This window comes from Melospiza georgiana, chromosome 5 (genome assembly GCF_028018845.1).
Source record: "Melospiza georgiana isolate bMelGeo1 chromosome 5, bMelGeo1.pri, whole genome shotgun sequence".
Classification (NCBI taxonomy): Eukaryota; Metazoa; Chordata; class Aves; order Passeriformes; family Passerellidae; genus Melospiza; species Melospiza georgiana.
The window spans coordinates 15,299,574-15,319,179 of NC_080434.1; the positions used below are offsets into that span (position 1 = coordinate 15,299,574).

General features: G+C 40.2%; 1 protein-coding gene across 1 annotated transcript in view; it reads left to right on the forward strand.

Annotated features, from left to right (window-relative positions):
* Positions 1-19,606, forward strand: part of GATB (glutamyl-tRNA amidotransferase subunit B) — a 49,698-nt gene that overhangs the window by 20,542 nt on the left and 9,550 nt on the right. Inside the window, exons 6-12 of the mRNA XM_058024277.1 lie at positions 3,013-3,126; positions 6,101-6,299; positions 7,276-7,398; positions 10,287-10,400; positions 11,466-11,550; positions 11,911-11,955; positions 13,837-14,026. Coding sequence (XP_057880260.1) covers positions 3,013-3,126; positions 6,101-6,299; positions 7,276-7,398; positions 10,287-10,400; positions 11,466-11,550; positions 11,911-11,955; positions 13,837-14,026 — 870 coding nt within the window. The remainder of the gene's footprint in view (positions 1-3,012; positions 3,127-6,100; positions 6,300-7,275; positions 7,399-10,286; positions 10,401-11,465; positions 11,551-11,910; positions 11,956-13,836; positions 14,027-19,606) is intronic.

The window sequence follows — 19,606 nt, forward strand, 5'->3', positions numbered from 1 at the left end:
AGAGATCTTGGTTGGACTGTTCTTTCATTCCTTTAGTGCTCAGTTACCATGGTGCTGTAGCAGGAGACCAGAGCTACAGGGGAAGTGGTGCTGGTGTTGTGACGCCATTGTTTAGGTTTTTCACGAGTTTCCAATACAAACAATTTACATTTCCTTTTGTAATAGCTCTGTAGGATTTTTTTCAAATACTAGGAGGGATGCTTCCCATGTAGAAGAATATATTGAAGAAGTCTTTATAGACTATTGTGTTTTGTCCATAGCTACTGCAGGAACTACACAGCTTGCTTTCAAGGCCAGCAGTTTGCTAACACAGCAGACAGGCAGCTTGTCAGTTCAAGCCAGTAATTTAAATCTTTGGTGCTAGTCAAAGCTGTCAACTTAATAACAGCTTACTGCATAAACAAGCTGGAGGGCTTACTTTAGGTCATTAGTATGGGAAGTTTCACGTACTGAATTGATGTTTATCACTGCAGATTATTTGAAAAGCAAGGCTTGTTTGAAGGAAAGGTAGTAGTGCTTTGTGCTTACAGCCTTGGTCGTGGCAGTGGGTAGTAAAAGTCACTTCAGATATGAAGTAGTACTAGAGAAGTTTTGATTTTTGAAGAAGAGGAGGGTCATCTGGTTGGGTTTGGGTTGTGTTTTTAAAGGCACACAGGGTGGAGGGAGCAGATTGGCATGTTAGTCATCTTGATGTGCCACAGCATGAAAGATCTGCTTTGCAAGGCCTTCTCTCACCACCGAGATGGGTGAAGGAAGTTCATGGCAAGTTGAGTGAGTAATGGAGCATATACAGTGATTTGGCTACCATGATCCAGTACACTGGGGACTCATACACATCAGAGTCATCTGAATTCTTGGTAATACTACATAAAAAATAATCAGTACTTCATGGTTTTATGCCACTTTTTCCCCAGAGCCACCAAAATGTTTCATCAGCAGTAGAGCAAAAGATCTCTCTGGTTTAAGTAGTGTATATATGGGGATTATTTTTTTCACCTCAAAACAGTTATCCCTTAGGGCAATGAGTAAGATACACACTCTCCTGTTTGAAGTAAAAATTGAAGAGCAGTGAGGTGCTATGAAGCTTTCAGTGGTTGTGACTTGGGAGTTGGGTTTTGTCTTGTTCACTGATTGCAGTCAGTCACAACCCCTGCACTGTCAGGAATTGTAGCAAGATACTGGCTCACTGCTTTGGAGCTGTGGTGTTTTGAGTCTGCCAGTCCTTATGGAGGCTTAATGGGTTTCTGGTGGCCAGTTTTATTACAGGACTGACTGGCAAAGGTCCTCACTAATTTGTAAAGCTGAACAGGATTGTGCCATAAGGTTTTAGTGAGAGGAAATTTGCCTGTATATTTAGAAATACGAAGATATTTTAAACATTGAACAGTTTGACTACAACTGTTACAGAATTCCTTAAACAGTAAAAAAAAGCATCTATACTCTCTAGAAGTATTAATTATTGAAAACAGGAGCATCTACTATATAATGAACTGCAGTTATGCTGCTAAAATAAATTCATATTTTGTAGTTATCAATTTTCTTTAGATTAGATTCAGGACTAATTGCATGCATTTTGCTGTGGATTGATATTTCAAAGGGAGATTGTTCTTCCTTTTTTCTTGTCTGGAATTTGCTTTATGTATCTCTTAAATTTTTTAATAAGTAAAATATGCCTGAACAGATGATGTGTTCTAGTTAGCCATATATAGCTACACTAAAGATCTGAAAGTTCCCTTGTTAAATGTCTTAAATATTTAATTTCTGTATAAGCAATTTTAAAGTTTTTGTTACATGAAGAGTTGCCTATATCCTCTCTTACTATTTTGATTTTTAAAAACTAAATAAATAAAATATAGAGATTCATTTTCTGGCTGAAGATGTGGGATGATGGGAAATGTACAGCTGCTTAATATGTTTTCAGAAATCAGGCTGCAGAATATAAAAAGTAAATACTGTCAGAAACATGGAAGAAAACATTATTTAAGCCTTTTATGTTCTGGTCAATGCAGATGAAGTCATGTACATTCTTTTACATAATGTGCTCCTTTAATGGTCCTGCTGGAAATAGACTTCTTGGCAGCTGTACAGTGCAGAACAAGATGGATAAAGTTCTGTTCCTGTTTCAAAATGCTGTAAGTGTGAGCATGTCAGAATTGTAGTAAGACAAATTCAGTCTTTTTTCCTTTTCAGTTCCATCCATTTAATGTTAGTTAAACGATCTGTTAAATTAATAAGGGCACATCTGAAAAAAAACATCATTTGTCAGTAGTTTTTGGAGTGAAATCCTCTGGATCCTGACCCTGCTGAGGAGATGGAAGGGTGTAGTGCTGAGAACGATGAGTCCATGGTGAAAAACTGCATTTAACTCCTTTATTTCTTTGTGAAGACCTTGTTGGCATTCTGCAAAACCTTTATCACATGGGTTTCTTAGGTGCTGGAAACATGTATACTTGTAGCCATGGGATCAATTGTTGTCTTTTGGGTTCTGTTTTAGCAAAGTAAGTGTGCATCATTTCGTCCTTCTTAAGCAAAGCATTAACATCTATGGTATGTGATACTCATAAATTCACTGTGGTGCTGTGGTTACAGGTGTTCTGAAGTGTTCTACTGTAACAGCACTGCAGCCCCTAATGCAAATCCTGTGTTTCAAATTCCCAGTGTGAGCTGACAGCTGGTTACAAGTCAGTTATTGTGGGCTGTGATTTGTCTCCTGTATCCTCAAAAGATTCAAAAGCACTGAGTGTTTGCAAAAGTAGCGAGCCAGAGCAGTGCACACCTCCATATGTGGTATGACAAAGTGACTGAATGGCTTGTATTTTCATGGTAAAGCCTTGCAGATTTATAGCTGCCGCAGCTTTAATGATGAATAAGAGCTACCCACACAAAGAAAGAGATCTAATGATGACTGAAGGCAAGTGAAATTGAATATATGCTCCTTATACGGCAGTGTGTGGGAGACACATTTGTAACATACTGAGTATGTGAGCAAAACCATGTGTCATGTTTCCTTAGGTTCTCAACAGGAGATGTGTAGAAGCAGCAGTGATGACAGGCCTGGCTCTCAACTGCAGCATAAACAAGAAGTCCTTGTTTGACAGAAAACACTACTTCTATGCAGATCTGCCTGTAAGTATGCAGTGTGGCTGGTCCCTCCTGGGCTCTGGGAAGGACAAGTCTGCAGTATGGATGGCTGTAGGGGAGGAGTGCAGAGATGCTGCTTCTGTTTTCACTCAGTGCTCTGCTCACCCCAGCAGGATGCTGCACTGTGCCCTGATGGAACAGGCAGCTGTACCCTTGTGCTCACTGATTGAATATGATTGCTCTGATTGCTGACTCCTTGCTTAGCTGCACAATTCCAGTAGCCTAATGTAATTGGATTGGGAGCTGGAGCTGCTTTGTCCCTTAAGTTGTCCATTCCTGGTGTTTTGTGCTAATTGTCTGTAGGGTAAAAGCAATCTGATAAAAGTCCTTCATTTAAAGTGAATGTATAAATAACACAGGCTCCAGTGGAATAAACACAGTAGGGTCTTTTTTGTGTGTGCTGAGGGACCTAAAAATATTTAATTTCCCTTCAAAACTTTCTCAGTCATGGTTCCAATAAATGAAAAAAACAAAACAACTGAGGAATAGAGTCTTTGCAGTGTGGTTTGTTGGTAGATTCCATATGTGTACAAGGTGCCACTGGAAGTCAGATGTATTTTGCTGCATTTGATGTGGAAATACTGAAATAGTTTAAGAACCTGACTTCTGTCCTTGCAACAGTAGGCATCAGTGTTTGAGCCTTTTTTTCTCTCTAATTATATCAAACCTTTCTAATCTTTAACTTATTTTTGTGTGAGCTTATTGGTACTGAATGTTAAGTTTAACATTAATCTGTCAAAGGGAGGAAGCTATTTTTAGTTTCTTTGGTTTTGGGGTGAAGATCTGATGACACGAAAATAAAAATATGTGTGTTTATTTTATTTGGGAAAGATCAGGCATGTAAGCTTATCCTCTCTTTAGGTGAGGAGTCTCAGACATCCAGAGAAGCAGAGTGGAAGACCTCTCAGATCCCAGACAAATCTGTAGAGGTGCTGTATTAACCAAATTACTTGCTTTCCCACCCTTGTTCAGGTATTGAAAATATTTTGAAGTTGCACAAAACATTTTCAAATACAATTGCTTCCTACCTTAGAAAGAGAATTATATTATAGTTGTCCAGTGGAGACCTGGATCTCAGAACGGATTTCTGTTTTATTTTTTTCTAGGTTGTGAACTTGTGGCTCTTCTGTGAAGTTGCTATAATTTTGATTTGGTTTCTGGGGATAACTTTGCAAATATTTGTAAGCCATTAAGAGGCCCTTTTATTGGGAGCTGTGCAGTGACCTGCTGGGAATGTGAAAAGCAAACTTAGCAGTTTGAATTGCCAGTACTTTTTTTAAACATGTAGAACTATCTGAAAGCCCACTTCAAGACCTGAAGGGGAAAAAGGTGAAATAGCAGGAAATAAATACGACTTTTGAAATTCCTTTACACATCATGAAGGAACATCAAAACATCACAGACAAATTGTTTGCAATTTACTTTTAGAGCTTACTCTGTTAAACTGAGATTACTCTCATATTCTTGTGGTGTCTGCTGATAGGAGATTTATGGATGAATGCTGTCCTGGGAAAGAATGCATGTCCATGTGTCCAAGAGAGCAGTTGAGGTGGAAGAAACTGTAGGACTCTGCAGACATGAATTACAGGATCCTCTGGTTACATAAGCATGGAGATTTGGTCAGGGACATGCTGACATGTTTTATTAGTTGGAAACATGTAATTCTGGCTTTTAACTGACTGACTTCTGCAGTTTAAGCACTGACAATAAACTGCCTGACCTACATTTCATAGTGAACAGTCTAGTCAGGAACCCTGTAATAAGATGCAGATTTTAGGCTAATGAGCTGAATAGAACAGATAAATCCAGCTCTTAGGGTCATTTGACAATGGGATTATTGTTACTCCTGAAAACAGGCTTTGGATGGGAAATGGGATTCATATTATTTATTGTCACTCAATATTTCAGGTTGTAAAAAAAACTATTTTAATGAGAACTTCTAGGAGATAAGAAAAGCCTGTGATTACCATAGGCTGCAGAGAGTCAGTTATTTCTTACAGTGATTATTTCTAGTAGGTCATGCACTCCACTGCATATATAAATTGGAGGGTTGACAAGGCCAGACCACTGTTCTCCATTCCAGTGCCCTGGAATTCACCATCTCTAGATTTTGGAGTGAGCTCGTCATCCCTGCAAAATATGCAAATACTCTTCCCAAATAATTTGTGTCTGGCAGACTGTTTTTTTCATTTTCACCACTAGTGCCATAGGCAGGAAAGGAAGGAGGAAGCAAAGGGGACCCCATCTGAGCTGTCATTGACTCACTTCTCTATTTTTACATCATTGCAGTTATTCCAATACCTTGTCACTGGCAGCCACTGTTTTGGCCAGCAGTTCCCCCTTTGAGTGGCGTCCCAGGCATGAGGTGGCATTTATCAGCTGTGTGTCCTGTGTGGGGTTGCATTGTCTTATTTTTAAATTGCTACATTAATGAAGTAGAGCTTTCTCAGTTTGGAACCGACAAAGGGGGTAGGCAGCCTGTTGGGAGGATGAGTGATGGCCCCAGCTTGGGGATGGAAGTACAGTAACTGGCTTCAAACAACATGTAACATGATTGTGGGACCACAGGCATGGAACAATCTCCTCCAGTCCATTTCCTGCCCCAGGGCAGCATCAGAGAAGTTTGTCATCCTTGGCAAGAGATTGTGCAGTTGATTATTGATTATTTCAGCATTAGTATGGTGCTCTATATTTGTCTGTTATTGAGGAGTCCTCATATTTTTTCCAGCCTTCCAGCTTCTTACCGTTATGTTGAATTCTAGACTCATCTTCTAGCTTGCTTCCTTTCCATTTAAGCAAAGCTACTTTTGAATTTACATGTGCATTTATTCTCTCTTATATAGGTCACTCTGAAAGATGTTGCATTTTCAGTTTTGTTCTTAGTCAATTATATTTGCACTTGGTCTGCTTTCTGAAAAGTGAATGTTTCAGTTGTGTATAAAACTAATTTTGTTGACAGGCTGGCTATCAAATCACTCAGCAAAGAGTTCCTATTGCAGTGAATGGAAGTTTGTCATACAGTCTCTGCATAGACAACAAGATGAGCCAGATGGTGACCAAAACTGTGAGGATTAAACAAATTCAGTTGGAGCAAGACAGTGGAAAAAGTCTCCATGATGATACAAGAAGCCAAACCCTTGTGGACTTGAATAGGGCTGGTAGGCTTGGATTATTTTCCTGTTTTTCTCCTCCTTTTGGGTTGAGTCTTTAAAGGTAAATAGATGACAGGAAACAGGCAAAAAATAAAAACAGCTTTGTGGCTCTCTCTTTGAAAAAATAATTAATGAAAATTACTGTTACACTGGAAACAGATGAATACCTGATTTTTTAATGGCCAGTAAACCTTTCCCATTTGCTGTTGGTTGATGGCAATTGACAGTAGCAAGTTAGAAATCTCTTAGCTCCAGTTTGCTCAAAATTGTGTCAGTCACATAGAGCCACTCAGCTGTTTAAGCTCTGCACTGTATGTGTTGTTAAAAAAAGTTAAATATTACAGATACAGCAAATCAAGTTTCTGCATAGAAAGAGCAGCTGTGGAATCTGTTGGTGCATGAGTCAGACATTTCTCTTAATTATTAGCTTTGGAGAAATGTAGATTTTCTCTTTTAACTTGGAAATTGTAAATTGAGTGATCCAAAGGAGTGCACAACATGGGCAGCAACCTTGCTGGCCTGGCCTTACTGAGACAAAGTGCTCTGGTGTCCATTGGAGCTGAGGGCTGTGGCTGCTCAGGTTCCTTGAAAGCTGGGTCCTGAAACTAAGAACTAGACTACATCTGTTCACAGTTCTGCCTGCTCCAGAATTAGTTTAAGATAAATAAACTTGCATCTGGAACCCAATTGGCTTTAAATGAGAGTCCTTCTAGAGGAATAGGTCCTTCTGATGTGCATGTCATCAGAGGGTGGGGGGTTGTCTGCAGTTGTCAGTTACTTTAAAAAAATAGCAGGAAAAGTTTTTCTAGCAATCTGCAGCTAGGCCCATTGTGACAGTTACTAAATAATACATGAGAGTTTATGTGGTTTTTATATTTTTTTTAAAAAGAAGTCCAAGTTCTTTCATGTGTTAGCCAGTTGCACTCTCATATGCTAAGATCAAAAGCTATTGTTGAAGATCTCCTGTCTCTTTTCCTGGTAGGAGTTGGTCTCATGGAGGTTGTCATGGAGCCTGATATGTGCTGTGGGGAAGAAGCAGCTGCAGCAGTCAGAGAGCTTCAGCTCATTCTGCAAACACTTGGGAGCAGCCAGGCAGTCATGGCAGGTACTGAGGGCAGAATGTTCCCTTGTCACCAGTAATTCTCTGCATTTGCAGGACTTTTGCAGCTTCCAGTTACTTTGCTCTATGGTTGCTTATAATGCATGGCGCTTTCTAGCTGCTGTTTTACAATCCTCAGTCTGTCCTAATGTCTGCCATGCTTATAGGCCTGCCTTTGTCTGCAGAGCTTTGCCGTGCTAGATGTTATGTTTCCTCACACAGGATGAATTTTACAGGATGAAGCTAGGCAGGAAGAAACATCCCCAAGGTTCTTGTGGTGCTTCTCTCCATCTCTCTGTCTTGCTTGCCACAGCACTGCAGCACAGAAGATCTGCAGCAAGGATTAATTGTAGGGTATGGAAGGGACAAAGGGACACAGTAGAGGGAGCATGGATCATCTTCTAAGTGTCAGGTCTCAGCTAGTGATAAAATTGATGTGGGCAGTAAACTTATGCTGGTGTCATGGATGAGATGAAGTAAACACAGCAGGTACAGAAATGGGTGCTGGGGTTAATTTTAGCCAGAATTACCTATATTTCTGAGACCACTTCCTCTTGCAGGAAACATTGCTTCTGGCACCAGCTCTTTCTGTAATTTTAAGGCCCCAATTTTCACAACAGGTGATGTGCAGAAGCATAGCCTGCATTCAGCCCTCCTCACTGGTGATTCTGTCTCATTAATTGTGAGATTCAGATCATGCCACTTTTCCTCAGTCTTAATGTTACCAAAATCTACAACTAGCACATGGTTACAGGTAGCATACAGCAGACATCTGCTTAAGAATTTAAAGGCATTCATCCTCTTCACACACATCCACAATTAGCAGCTGCTCATTAGTGTTCAGAGTGTAAGCTATATTTTTGCCTATGACAGTTGGCCTCACTGTCTGGCAACAAATTCAGTCCATTATACAAGTGGATATCTCCTGGAAAACTGAGTCAGAGTGGTCTATGCATCACACAATAAACGGGATCCAGTAAATGTTGGCTACTGATGCAACTTTAATTTAATGTAGCGGGAAATAATAATAGCTAGGCATTATCTATTTCTCTGAATCTCTTCTCACACAAGTGTCCCACATGTCATATAAGGCAAAGTTGTCAGTATTAAGCAGCCAGTTTGGATACTTCTTCAAGGGCCTTTGTGGACCAACATATATACAATCATTTTTCACTACTGAATTTGGCCCTGAGATTGCCATTGGAATTGCATTGTGGTGTCTTTTATTGCAGGGAGATTTCTGACTTTATATGAGAATCCCAGTATTGGAAATATTTTTCTTCCAGGAAAGGTAGCTATAAAAGTATGTGGATTTTTTTTTTCTTTCTAAGTGAAGGTTTTAGGGGCTTTTGCATGTACAGTGAAGATATGTGCTCAGTTTTATCAGATGTTATTTCATTAACAACAAACAGATGAAATGATGCTCTCATTGTAAAGTGAAAGAAAAGTAAGCTGGGCTTAAAGAAAAAAAGCCTTTTCTTGGTTTTTTTTTGTTTGTTTGTTTGTGGGGGTTTTTTGTTTGTTTGTTTGGGTTTTTTTTCTTTTAGGAACTTTTTCAGCCTGGGCCCTTTGCTCATGCCTGATTAAATTCATTGTCTGGTCACGCTGACACCTACATCCAAGTAGAAACAGGTCACGTCTCAAATGACACAAGGGCAGGACAAGGCTCTTCCTCGTTTGGAACAAGTACAAGTTTCACCCCAAAGAGGGAGCACATGCAGAACACTTCCCTTGAAAGAGATGTTGGGTCATTCCAGCATCACTGTCTCATTTGCATGTCTGGCAAGGCTCTGTGAAGACAGAGGAAATTAGTGTGCTGTCATCCAGCCTGTTTTTACAAATTGTACCAAGGCCTCGTCAGTCAATTTAAATCTATTGACCAGAAGGGATTCTGAAGCAGTAGCATCTTCACAGTTTTAACTCTGAGCCATTTTGCACTCTCATTTATAATTCTACAATATTATAATGTATCCCATCAGTAGGCATTTGTTTCTTTTTATCTGTATGTAAAATTAAAAAATGAATTTAAAAAAAACACAAGAAAAGGCTACAGGTGTTCAGTGGGTAATATGGGGAAAAGAATGTTTCTTAAGATTCCAGGATGTAATACAACCTCTCCTGTTTGTGTATTCCCAGAAGTTGATAACTGTGGCAAGGCTTTTCTTCTCAGAAGAGATATCTTTATAGGGACAATACTTAGAAAGACACAATTATTATTTCCTTGTGGTTAAGTTACTAAAAATTTTTAAGGACATTGATCCATTTTGGACTGAGAGTGCATTATGCTTTTATATAAAACTTTGTACAGTATTTGGCAACCAGGGATATTTTGGGGGGTAAGATTGCAATTTCCTGAAGGGGAGGAAGAAAATTACCAAAAAATCCACTGCTGCTCACATTTTGTCCTTGAGCTGTAAATTTCCAAGAACACCTTAGTAAATCTGTTCAACATAACCTTAAGTTCTTGTATTCCATGCTAGGGTAGTGTATATCCATCAAATTGTAATTCCAAAAGGTATTTTGTGCTGCTTTGAGAGGAATGGAAGCTCACAATCCCCCACTTTGCTTGTCTATTTCTGCCCTTTATTTAAGATCTGTGAATCAGAAGCTCTTTTCACTGTATGGCTTAGAGGATCTGTGCTGCACTGCATCGTGCAGTTTTCTGAGAGGAATTATGCGCAATGATTTAAAACTATTTTGAATGATTCAAGGCAGTCCCTTGAGATGGAATCACATACAGAAGGCTATGATTAAGTGGTTGTTACTCCTTTCTGAACATAGAGAAGTCTGCTATTAAGGCTTTGCACATAACATGCAGTTTATTAATGCATGCCAAGGTTTTTAGCTCTAGTGTACAGGGCAGAGTGTTCTGTTAATAAAATTTCCTTTTGCAGAGGGTCAGCTGAGAGTGGATGCCAATGTTTCTGTGCATCACCCTGGAGAGCCTTATGGAGTGAGGACTGAAGTGAAGAATATCAATAGTATACGATTTCTGGCAAAAGCAATAGGTAAATGATGGTTGCTTCATTGCAAAAGCATTGTAGGTATTTTATGGGGTCTGACATGAAATATGTTAGGCTCCTGAGTGCAGTAATTGGCCTTAAATGCCCTGACAGACTTCACCTGGGTGTCTCCTCCATGTGCCCTGCCTGTGGGTACAGGAGTCCCATTTAGGCTCAGGCTGGAGTCTTCAGACTTTGCCTAAATGGCTGTGTCACAGGTGTGCCAGTTTTCAGTCATGGCTCCTGAAGGACCTTGCACCTGTTCTGTAGTCTTGTTCCTAGAACTTAGCTCCTTCTGCTTCTCCCTGAGCTCCCTGAATGGGCCCTGGACTCAGCTGATCCCCTCACTCCACTGGCACTGTCAGAGGACTCTGCTGGTGGCACCTGCCCTGCTCACACTGTTCAGACTCGTGGGACTGCATCAGACCATGAGGGCATGGCCTGGCCTCTGGCCACCCTTCACTCCTGGCTTATCCCTCTTTATGGAGCAGCCCCACTCTTGCTGCTCCCTGACAGAGTTAATCTTAGTATGGGATACTCTGGGAAGAGCAGGAGTGTTAGTCTGCAGGGTTTTTGCTGTAAAACCTCTGCCTGTAAGAACAAAGCAGGTGGTTCAGTGCCTAGCATGGACTAAAATACGGTAGCAGTGGTTTTCTGTCCTCCAGTGGAGATGACTGCTTTCCACTGAGTATGGTGTGTGATGTCTGCAAAGTTCAGATGCAGCTTGGGTATGAGGAGAAAAAAGCTGATTGTTACTTCTCCAAAAGAAAACTGAACTGGGTGACTGCAACATCACCAGGAATATGTGATTGGACTGCAGTGCCTGGGAGAAAATGGTTTCCATTTAAAGGAAATGAAAGCAGATGAGGAAAACACACAGAGAAAGAAGCAGTGCTGGAGAGAGAGACAGTGACTGATAATTCTGCCCATAACTACTGCTGTTGATTTCATTAAGGTTAAAACAACGAAGTCTTCCGTTATGGCGTAGCAGTGAAAAATGAAATAGTGGAGTGCACTAAAGCTAATAGTGTAGTCTAACAGGCTTACTCTTTTTTCTTTTATTACTGTCAGACTATGAAATACAGAGGCAAATTGAAGAACTTGAAAATGGAGGGACAATTTTGAATGAAACGAGAGCCTTTGATTCCAAGCTTGGGTGAGTTTTTATTTTGGGAGGAACATAAGAATAGCTGCTTTTGAGTGCCCACATATACCTAGTGACATGATCAGGAGCTGTAATATAGTGTTGCTCAACTTGTGTCTTCTGAAGTTAATGTTCACGAGTATAGTCTCCTCTTAGGGAGTAATTTAAGGCTGAGGCTTTTTCACAACAGATTGTGTCCTGCATCAAGCAGTGTCTGTGAAAATGACTGCTCTCTTACATGCACTTATTCTTTGAAGTGGTTTTAAGAGGCTCTCCTAATCTTCATGAGGCAAAGGTTTTGGGTTGTGGTTTTGCCATAAAACTAACTCTGTGGTGTATCTCTTACCACATCTTGTTTTGTTTTTATTTTAGGTGCACAGTACCAATGAGAGACAAAGAAGGAAAACAGGATTATAGGTATTTTTTTAATAGACCTAACATTAGACAAACTGAAAATTTATTAAATTTCTGAAGTGTAGCCAATGTAATAAGGATGTCAGTACAGTGAGTATGTTTTGGAAGTTTGCCTTTCATTGGAAGGGGCAGAGACCTATCAAAATCAGTGCTAGTCTGAGCAGTTCAGATCTGGATTTGTGTCTCATTTCTGGTAAAACCCCTGGACCTTTCCCAAAGACTAGGCTGGGAGCACTTCAGCTCAAAGTGGGAAAGTTGAAGGTTTACTGTATGGCCAGTATAAGTGTATTCTTAAGAATGCCTGACATAAAACATCAGAATTTCTGAGTTGAGCATTGCACCTGCTTTAAGTTAATACAGAGGGAAGCAGTTTTCAGCTTCAGCCCTGCCTCTCCATGCTTAGGTTCTGTGATCACAGATCACAAACAGTGTTTGAAAATCCTAGCTGCTATTGAAAGGTGTCAGCATTTCATAGGCAGGTTTCTACCTTGAAGTTCTTTGTAGACCTAATGAAGGTGCTACCTTGCTAAGTACTTAGCCTTTCACAAGTGTGAGATGACAAACACTGAACCATAAAGTCACCCTTGAAGGATTTAACTGTGAGGCTGAGGGGACAAGGCATGAGTCCTGTTTGCAGAGCAATGCTGCTGGGAACTGAGGCAACACTGTAAGGCAGCAGCACAGCTGCTTGGGGCCATCATAGTGCCAGGCCTCCAAGTAGTTCCCTAGCTTTGCATCCTTGGGAGAGCTTCCTGTTAATCCCAGAGTTCACCTTCCAGCAGGAGAACTTCCAGAGCCTCTTAGCTTTGTCAGCTCTGTGTTCCTGTCACATCTTTTAGTCTACCACTGATCTTGCTACAGCAGAGCAACAATTATGAAAATATCCCACAAACTTTGAATTTAAATCTGCTTTTTAGATTGTCTTTGTAGAAATGCAGCAGTGATAATTTTGTGAATTCTCTTTTATGGTAGGGGCAAGCATGAGTCTTATTCAAAAAGACTAATTTGAAAAAATGCAAAAGAAAATTCATTAAAACCTAGACAAAACTGATAAGTCTAAGATATTTCAAAAAATGACCATAAAGATTATTACTAGTACCAAGATTATTAACAGTATTGAGCTGTAAACTATGTTTTTTAGGGTTTTTTGTAACTTAGTGCTGCACATTATACATTAATCTTAAAATCTGTGTTTAGGCAGATTTTAAATAGAAGTCATTATAGCTCAATGCCCTTTATTCTAGTGGTTTCAAACCCCTCATTTGATCATGTAAGAGTGAAGTTTCTGCTTCAATCGCAGTTATTTGAGTCATTTGAATTGGCCTTCTCTTTAAGGGAGCCTTTTGTTCTGTGATAGCACCCTGCTGAGCACAGTAACTTTCCTTTTAGCACAGCATGAGATTTCATCAAGATTTTTGAAGTTTGGCTGGCAAAGGTTACAACCTGCCCAGATCACTCCTGGCAGTTGGCTGTCAATCCAAGTTCTTCCCTCCCAGCCCACTCCCGTTTTTACCCAGGTCTGTAATTCGTGCTTGATGCCAAAAAGAGTGGGCTGTTTCCATATATTTTACTGGTGCTGTTGGAACTTTTTATTGTTATTTTTGGTGCAGAAGTGTTTGAATTACCCCTGTTGTATTATGAACTCTTTAGCAATTGGTGGAAAATTGCTGAAGGAAAAAGAAAGAGAAGCTTTGCAACAGTTTGGGGCCTGATCTCTTTCTACTTATCAGTGATATACCAGCTTTCTAATTTTCAATATTTTGTTTAGTTGAAAGGGTGATAGAGCTTTCAGGGAAGTAAAAACTTGAGATATAAATGTTATTCCTTGTTGCTTAGCTTCTCAGTGAAAATAATTATAAAGGAGTTTTTCTTCATTTTTACTAGGTTCATGCCAGAGCCAAACCTTCCCCCATTGATTCTGTACGATGCAAAATCTTTGCCAGCTAATATGAACCATCAGCAAGTGATAAATATTGATTGGATTCATGAGAGACTTCCCGACCTCCCCAGTGTGAAGAGGAAAAAGCTTGTTGAACAGTATGGGATTCTTCCCGAACACAGCTTCACCTTATTGGTAGGTCTATTGATCAAATGCTAAAATAAGCCTAGAAACTTCAAAGGTGCATGGTTCTTGAAAATATTTACAAATGTCATATTAACCAGCTGTCAGTCCTTATGAACATTCTAAGTTGGAAGTGTGTCCACTGCATGCTTTGTACCACGGAGCCATACACATAGAATGGTGGAAAAAATGAACCACACACAGTGTGCCAAGAAATGTTTCTCATGCAAAGTGCAGTCAGATAACTGGTACTTAATATTGATCTTGTCTGTCTAGACATTGCTGCACCCCTGACTGACTGACTGCAACAAATGTACAACAAAGTGTCTGCTCTTCAGCTCTGGGCCTGCTGCAAGGCTGGGCACATTGACCGTATTTAATGAATGTGGATCAAAATCCAAAGTCTAAATCTTTCACCTTCATGTGCTCCTTGACCTACCATCCACATTATTGGAAACACTTCCCCTCCTTCCCTTCACGTTTATTCTTAGGGAAATATCCCAAATGATTGCAGTGTATCAACTTTGACCTCACAGTGCAATTTACCAGGGATGGGTTCAGAAGAGGGGATGAGAAGGGAAACATTGTGGCAAATACTGTTACAAATAAGGAACTGACAGCAAAATCTCATAACTTCCAAAATTATTCTAGAGGACTATGAGCTTCTTAAATGCAAACTGTCATCTCTCTTTGCCAGTGGTAACTCTGGGGAGGGAGTTAGTATGCTCATCCTAGATTAGACATTTCACATACCCAGCTGAGCTAGGAGAATGTCCCACTTTGGTTACCACTGTCATTAGTGGAGACAGAAGGAAAAGGACTTTTTCAGAGTGAGATTCAGAACAGAACTGTAAGTACTTTAAATTGTCCTCTGGAGGAGATCTTTTCCTTTGACTATAAATGAAGGGAGAGCAGTGCACATAACTACCTCATAGCCCTTCTTTGTATGTCTGTAATTTAATACACTTGTACAGAGGCTGAATCTACAGGAAGAAAATGATTCTGTGTTCTGAGGAAAGCTGTTAGGAAAACTGCTTTTGTGCTGCTGTGCCATTTTAGTGAGTTGCAGACTGTGTGGTGGGCAGGTGAGTCATAATTCTCATCAATGTCACAAGACTGCAGTCACAGTATTGAGAAGTGTCAGCAGTTCTTACCTTTCTATTTCATTGTATAAGCTGCAAAATATGATTTTGTTGCCAGCATTCCTGTTCATGCATGCATTTTTTCCCATATTTCTAACCTATTAAATTAAGCATAAGAGTAGAAAGGGTAGATAGGTCCTGCATCCTTTTTTTCTGAATTTTTCTGCTTCTTCCTCTCAGTGCATTGGTTCTGCCAGCTGCTAAGTACTACAGCTGCTTGCTCATTTTCCAAGCCAGTAGTACAGGGAGGAGATTAGGAAAAGCAAAAGTAAGGCTCATGGTTTGAGAAAAACACTTAAGTGAAGGAACGGAGTAGGGGAAAGCCTAAAAATGATGCAAATACAATCACTCACCACTCCACAAGTAGACTGATGTGCTGCTAGTCTGCAGCCAATGACACTCCATCCCCCAAAATGCCCTTCCCTCAGTTCTCCTTGTTGGGCAGGGAATATATAACCAGTTTGCGTTGGCTGTTAGACTGTCCCACCTGGCTTTGTGCTCATCCTTGGTCTGTTTGCTGTGGGAAAGAAAGTTGCTCAGCAGTAGCCAAAACACCTGTGTGTTGTCAGTGTTGCTGTGGTCACAAATCCAAACCATGGCACCCTCTTTAGAACATAAACTCCATGGCAGCCATGCCCAGGGCACCCACTCCTTTCACTTGGCATCAGCCCACCTTTTGTGGGTATCAAGTTGCTGGTATGGGTGGCTTCTGTCATCTCTGCCAACTAGCCCTGTATATTTGCCTCATCAGCTGCCCTTTCTTTCAGCTGTTCTCTGAAACCCTTTATTGCCTTTGCTTTTCCCCTTCTCCTTTTTGCGACGTGAAAGACAATTAATGAGCTCCAAGCTGAAATTTGGGATTCAGCTTGTAATAAGCTAATGCATCCATTTGAATGCATGAAGCGAGCACATTCTTTGTTGCAGGTCTCCTTTATTGTGCATTAGAATGTCAGCCTGCACTCTCCCCAGCAGAGCTGCTTGCCTGTGCACTGGGACACCCGTTAACCTTAATGCATCGGGAAGCGCCGTGTCCGTCGCTGCCTTCAGCTTGCATCAGAGGCTGCACAGGATTGCTGAGAGGGCCAGATGCACACATCTAATGAGCTTTCTTTCAGGTTAGAGTGCCCAGGAGTGCTCATTAAATAAATGGCAGTCGTAGAGGAATGGCTCTAAAATGCAAAGTCTGTTCTGCACCAGTTTGATAGAGAAAGCATTTTGTGCCAAAGTTGCAATCAAACACACATACTCCAGCATGCAGGCTAGCTCCTGAGCTTGCTTCCAGAGCTTTGTGCTCATACACAGGAGCTGCCTGTACATACTGTGGTGTTGAGAAACTGAGATTCCTCCTTTGCCTAATTACAGGATGTTCTGAAAGAGAAGAAGTACCCTATTAATATCTTCATATCTGAAATTCCTTATGGGTAAATGCCCTCATTTTTGGCAGTTTTATATAAATTGCAGAAATAAATGATGTTTCTGATTTTTCTTCATGCAGAATTATTCTTACTCATAATTCTTTGAGCCATGTACACTCCATGGTGTTTGGGTACTCAATTTCTTCATGCAATTTCTATTTTGCTCTGTAAACTGGTAAGCTGGCAAATACATCAGTCAAGAAGGATCTCTGACAACTTTGCCAGTTATGGTATTACAATATTTTCATCTTGCTATCTGTTGAGTAAAAAAAATAAGCTATATTGGCATAGATATTAGTGTATTAATGCAGACATTAATGTATTAATGTGTTAATGCAATGCTTCATTTTCAAAATGCATGCTGAGGTCCAGGGAGGTCCAACCAGAAAACAGATCAATTGCCACAGCACAGCATGAGAAAAACCAGTCTGATTGCTTCCTTTGCCATGGGAATTCCAAGTCTTCTGTGGATGTACTAGTCTTCTGCTTACTCAGATAAAAGTGGCTGCTCCACTTGGGCTGATTGCCCTGGTGGAACAATCACATTGGTGACTCCTTCAAACAGTGAGAAGTGAGTTGCTGGAGAAATTGGTTTTGACCATTTTGTTTCACGCTCTGCCATTCTCAGACATGCCAGTATGCAACTGAACTTATGCTTCTTTTAAAATGCAAATCATTTTACAAGAAGCTTTAGGAAAAAGTTTTAACTTTCTTTGACTGGTCTGCTTTTCGCCTCAATGTTCTGGGTTTTTTTTCCCCTGACAGTCTTGTACATTTTTGCAGCAGTTGTTACCTCACAGTTGGTTATTGTAGGAACTGTGATGGTGAAAATGGGAATAACAAAGCAGCAAATTACATTTTATTTGTGAACATTGTAGCAGTTTTCTTCTTTAGTTCTTTGGGAAACATTACTGGTCTTTAAAAGAGTAAGTTTGCATTACAGTCCCAATGTCCCTGGTATTCTGTAAAATAAAGTATTGTTTTAAATTTGTTTAAAAGGTACCTGAAATCACTACACCACTAGGGTTTTTTGCATCTCACTGCTATGAAATCATAATTTTAAGCCATGTTTAAGAAAGAAATTTGCATCTGATTGAAATATTGGTATGTCAGGTTTCATGCCAGTGAGACTCACATGAATAAATTACAGCATATTTGGTGTCTAATGGAAGCACGGAGTGACCTGGATTAGACACATGATGCTGCTATTCCAGATTTCTGGTTTCCTTTCAATGAAGTTCAGAGTAGAGTATTCAGAATGAAGAGAGAACAGGCAGTCAGCATTCCTGTAAATCCTGTTGGAGCGTGCAGTTTTCAGCTCAGATTTGCCGCAAGGGACAGGTCTGTGAGTATGTTGGTAGTTGGAGTGAATTTTGGAAGAAAGTTTCCCAAAATGTAAACCAAATTGAATTCAAGTAGTGCAGTATCTAAAAACTGAAGCTAATCAAGTTATCTCTGTATTTTTTTAATATGACAAGAAAACAAGGAAAATGTTTCATTTCTGTCAGTCATTCTGATGTTTTGACATTCTGCCGTACTCATTTGAGTCTAGCATTCCTGGGTTTTCCTTCTCTTTGGCTACAGAAAATGACAGTCCCTTTCAAAAACCCAAAATGAAATGCAAGGGAATTTTGGGGAATGTTTCTGGTTATGTGTGCACAAGTAGTTGAGTATGGGGTTCAGAGACTTGGTAGCATATGTAAGTCTGTCTCCCTGAGTTTTCCTGGGCTTCTCTGCATTTGCTGCCTGGAAATCATCTGATTAAAATGCAAAGGCTGCATATGTTTGTCCTTGATTTTTCAGAGGTCTGGCAGCAGGATCAGAACTGTAACTCCAGCCAGGCTGTAAGAACACAGAAATTGGGATGTGCCCACTGCTAGGGATCCACTCTGTAGCCTGTACATGATGGAAGTGCTGGACGTGCTGTGTCTGAGCTGTGTAGCTGCATTCAGACATGTGGCATCTGCAGACATTATTTGCCTGTGCATAATGTTGTAGCTAGACCTACTCTGCCTGGAATGTTTGTGAAAGCTTCTGCAGCATGTGTAAAGAACCCAGCATTCAGACATGCTCACTTTTTCCTACCTAGATTGGACAATCGTTGCTGCGTAAAGGAACCCACTATTTAAATAATGAGTGTTTGTTTGTGCTATTGAACCCTGAGGTGAATTAGAAAGAGTACAGTACTTGGCAATACATCATTCTAGGAATTCTGCTTAACACACACAGTTTTTAATCAAGTTTACTATGCTTTGGTAATCATGTCATTCCTTTACTGTTTTTTTTAAGTCAAATTTGTTCCTCTAGTCTATTTAGCCTTAGTTTTGCATAATTTGATTAGAGAGTAACTGCTAGTTAAATTAGAATAGGGGAGAAGAATAGAATTATGTCAATGTGTGTCAGATAGATAACTAGTGGGAGTTAGAAAGTTTACCTTGGTTCAGAAGAGACCTCAGTGGTTTCCCAGGCTGAGAACTTTGTTCCTTCGGTCATGGTCTCAAGGTGAAGGGGATGGGTCTGATTTTTGTCACACCAGTTTTACAGCACTGATGTTATACTAGGTACATTTTGTTTTGTTTCTCAGAACAGAGATCAGTAGTTTGCAGTCTTCTCAAAAGCCATACATCATTATCAATGAAATATGTGGTGTCCGGAGCTTTTGGAAGTTTGTGTTGTGAAAGTTTGGAGAAGGAAAGTCTAAAATTCTGTATTGCTATGGCAGTAAATGGCCTTTAAAAACAAGGACAAATGGGATGTGAGTGGAGAACTTGGGCTTTTTGTGGTTACCCTGCTCTTTTTTTCCTCATAACTGTTCAGAGATCTGGCTGCAGTCAGTATGTGTTTGAGAAATGTTTTTGCTGTGATGAGTGTATACTCAGAATAGCTCCTGGGCTCTCTCTAAGCTGTTAGCTCCTGACTTCTAAGAGCTGGCTTGTCCTTCTCTGTGTTTATAGCACATACTGCAGAAGTCCAGTGGCATGCTGGATTTGGATTCCTCCTTTAAAAGGTAGGAGCTGCCACTTCATACCTCTTCA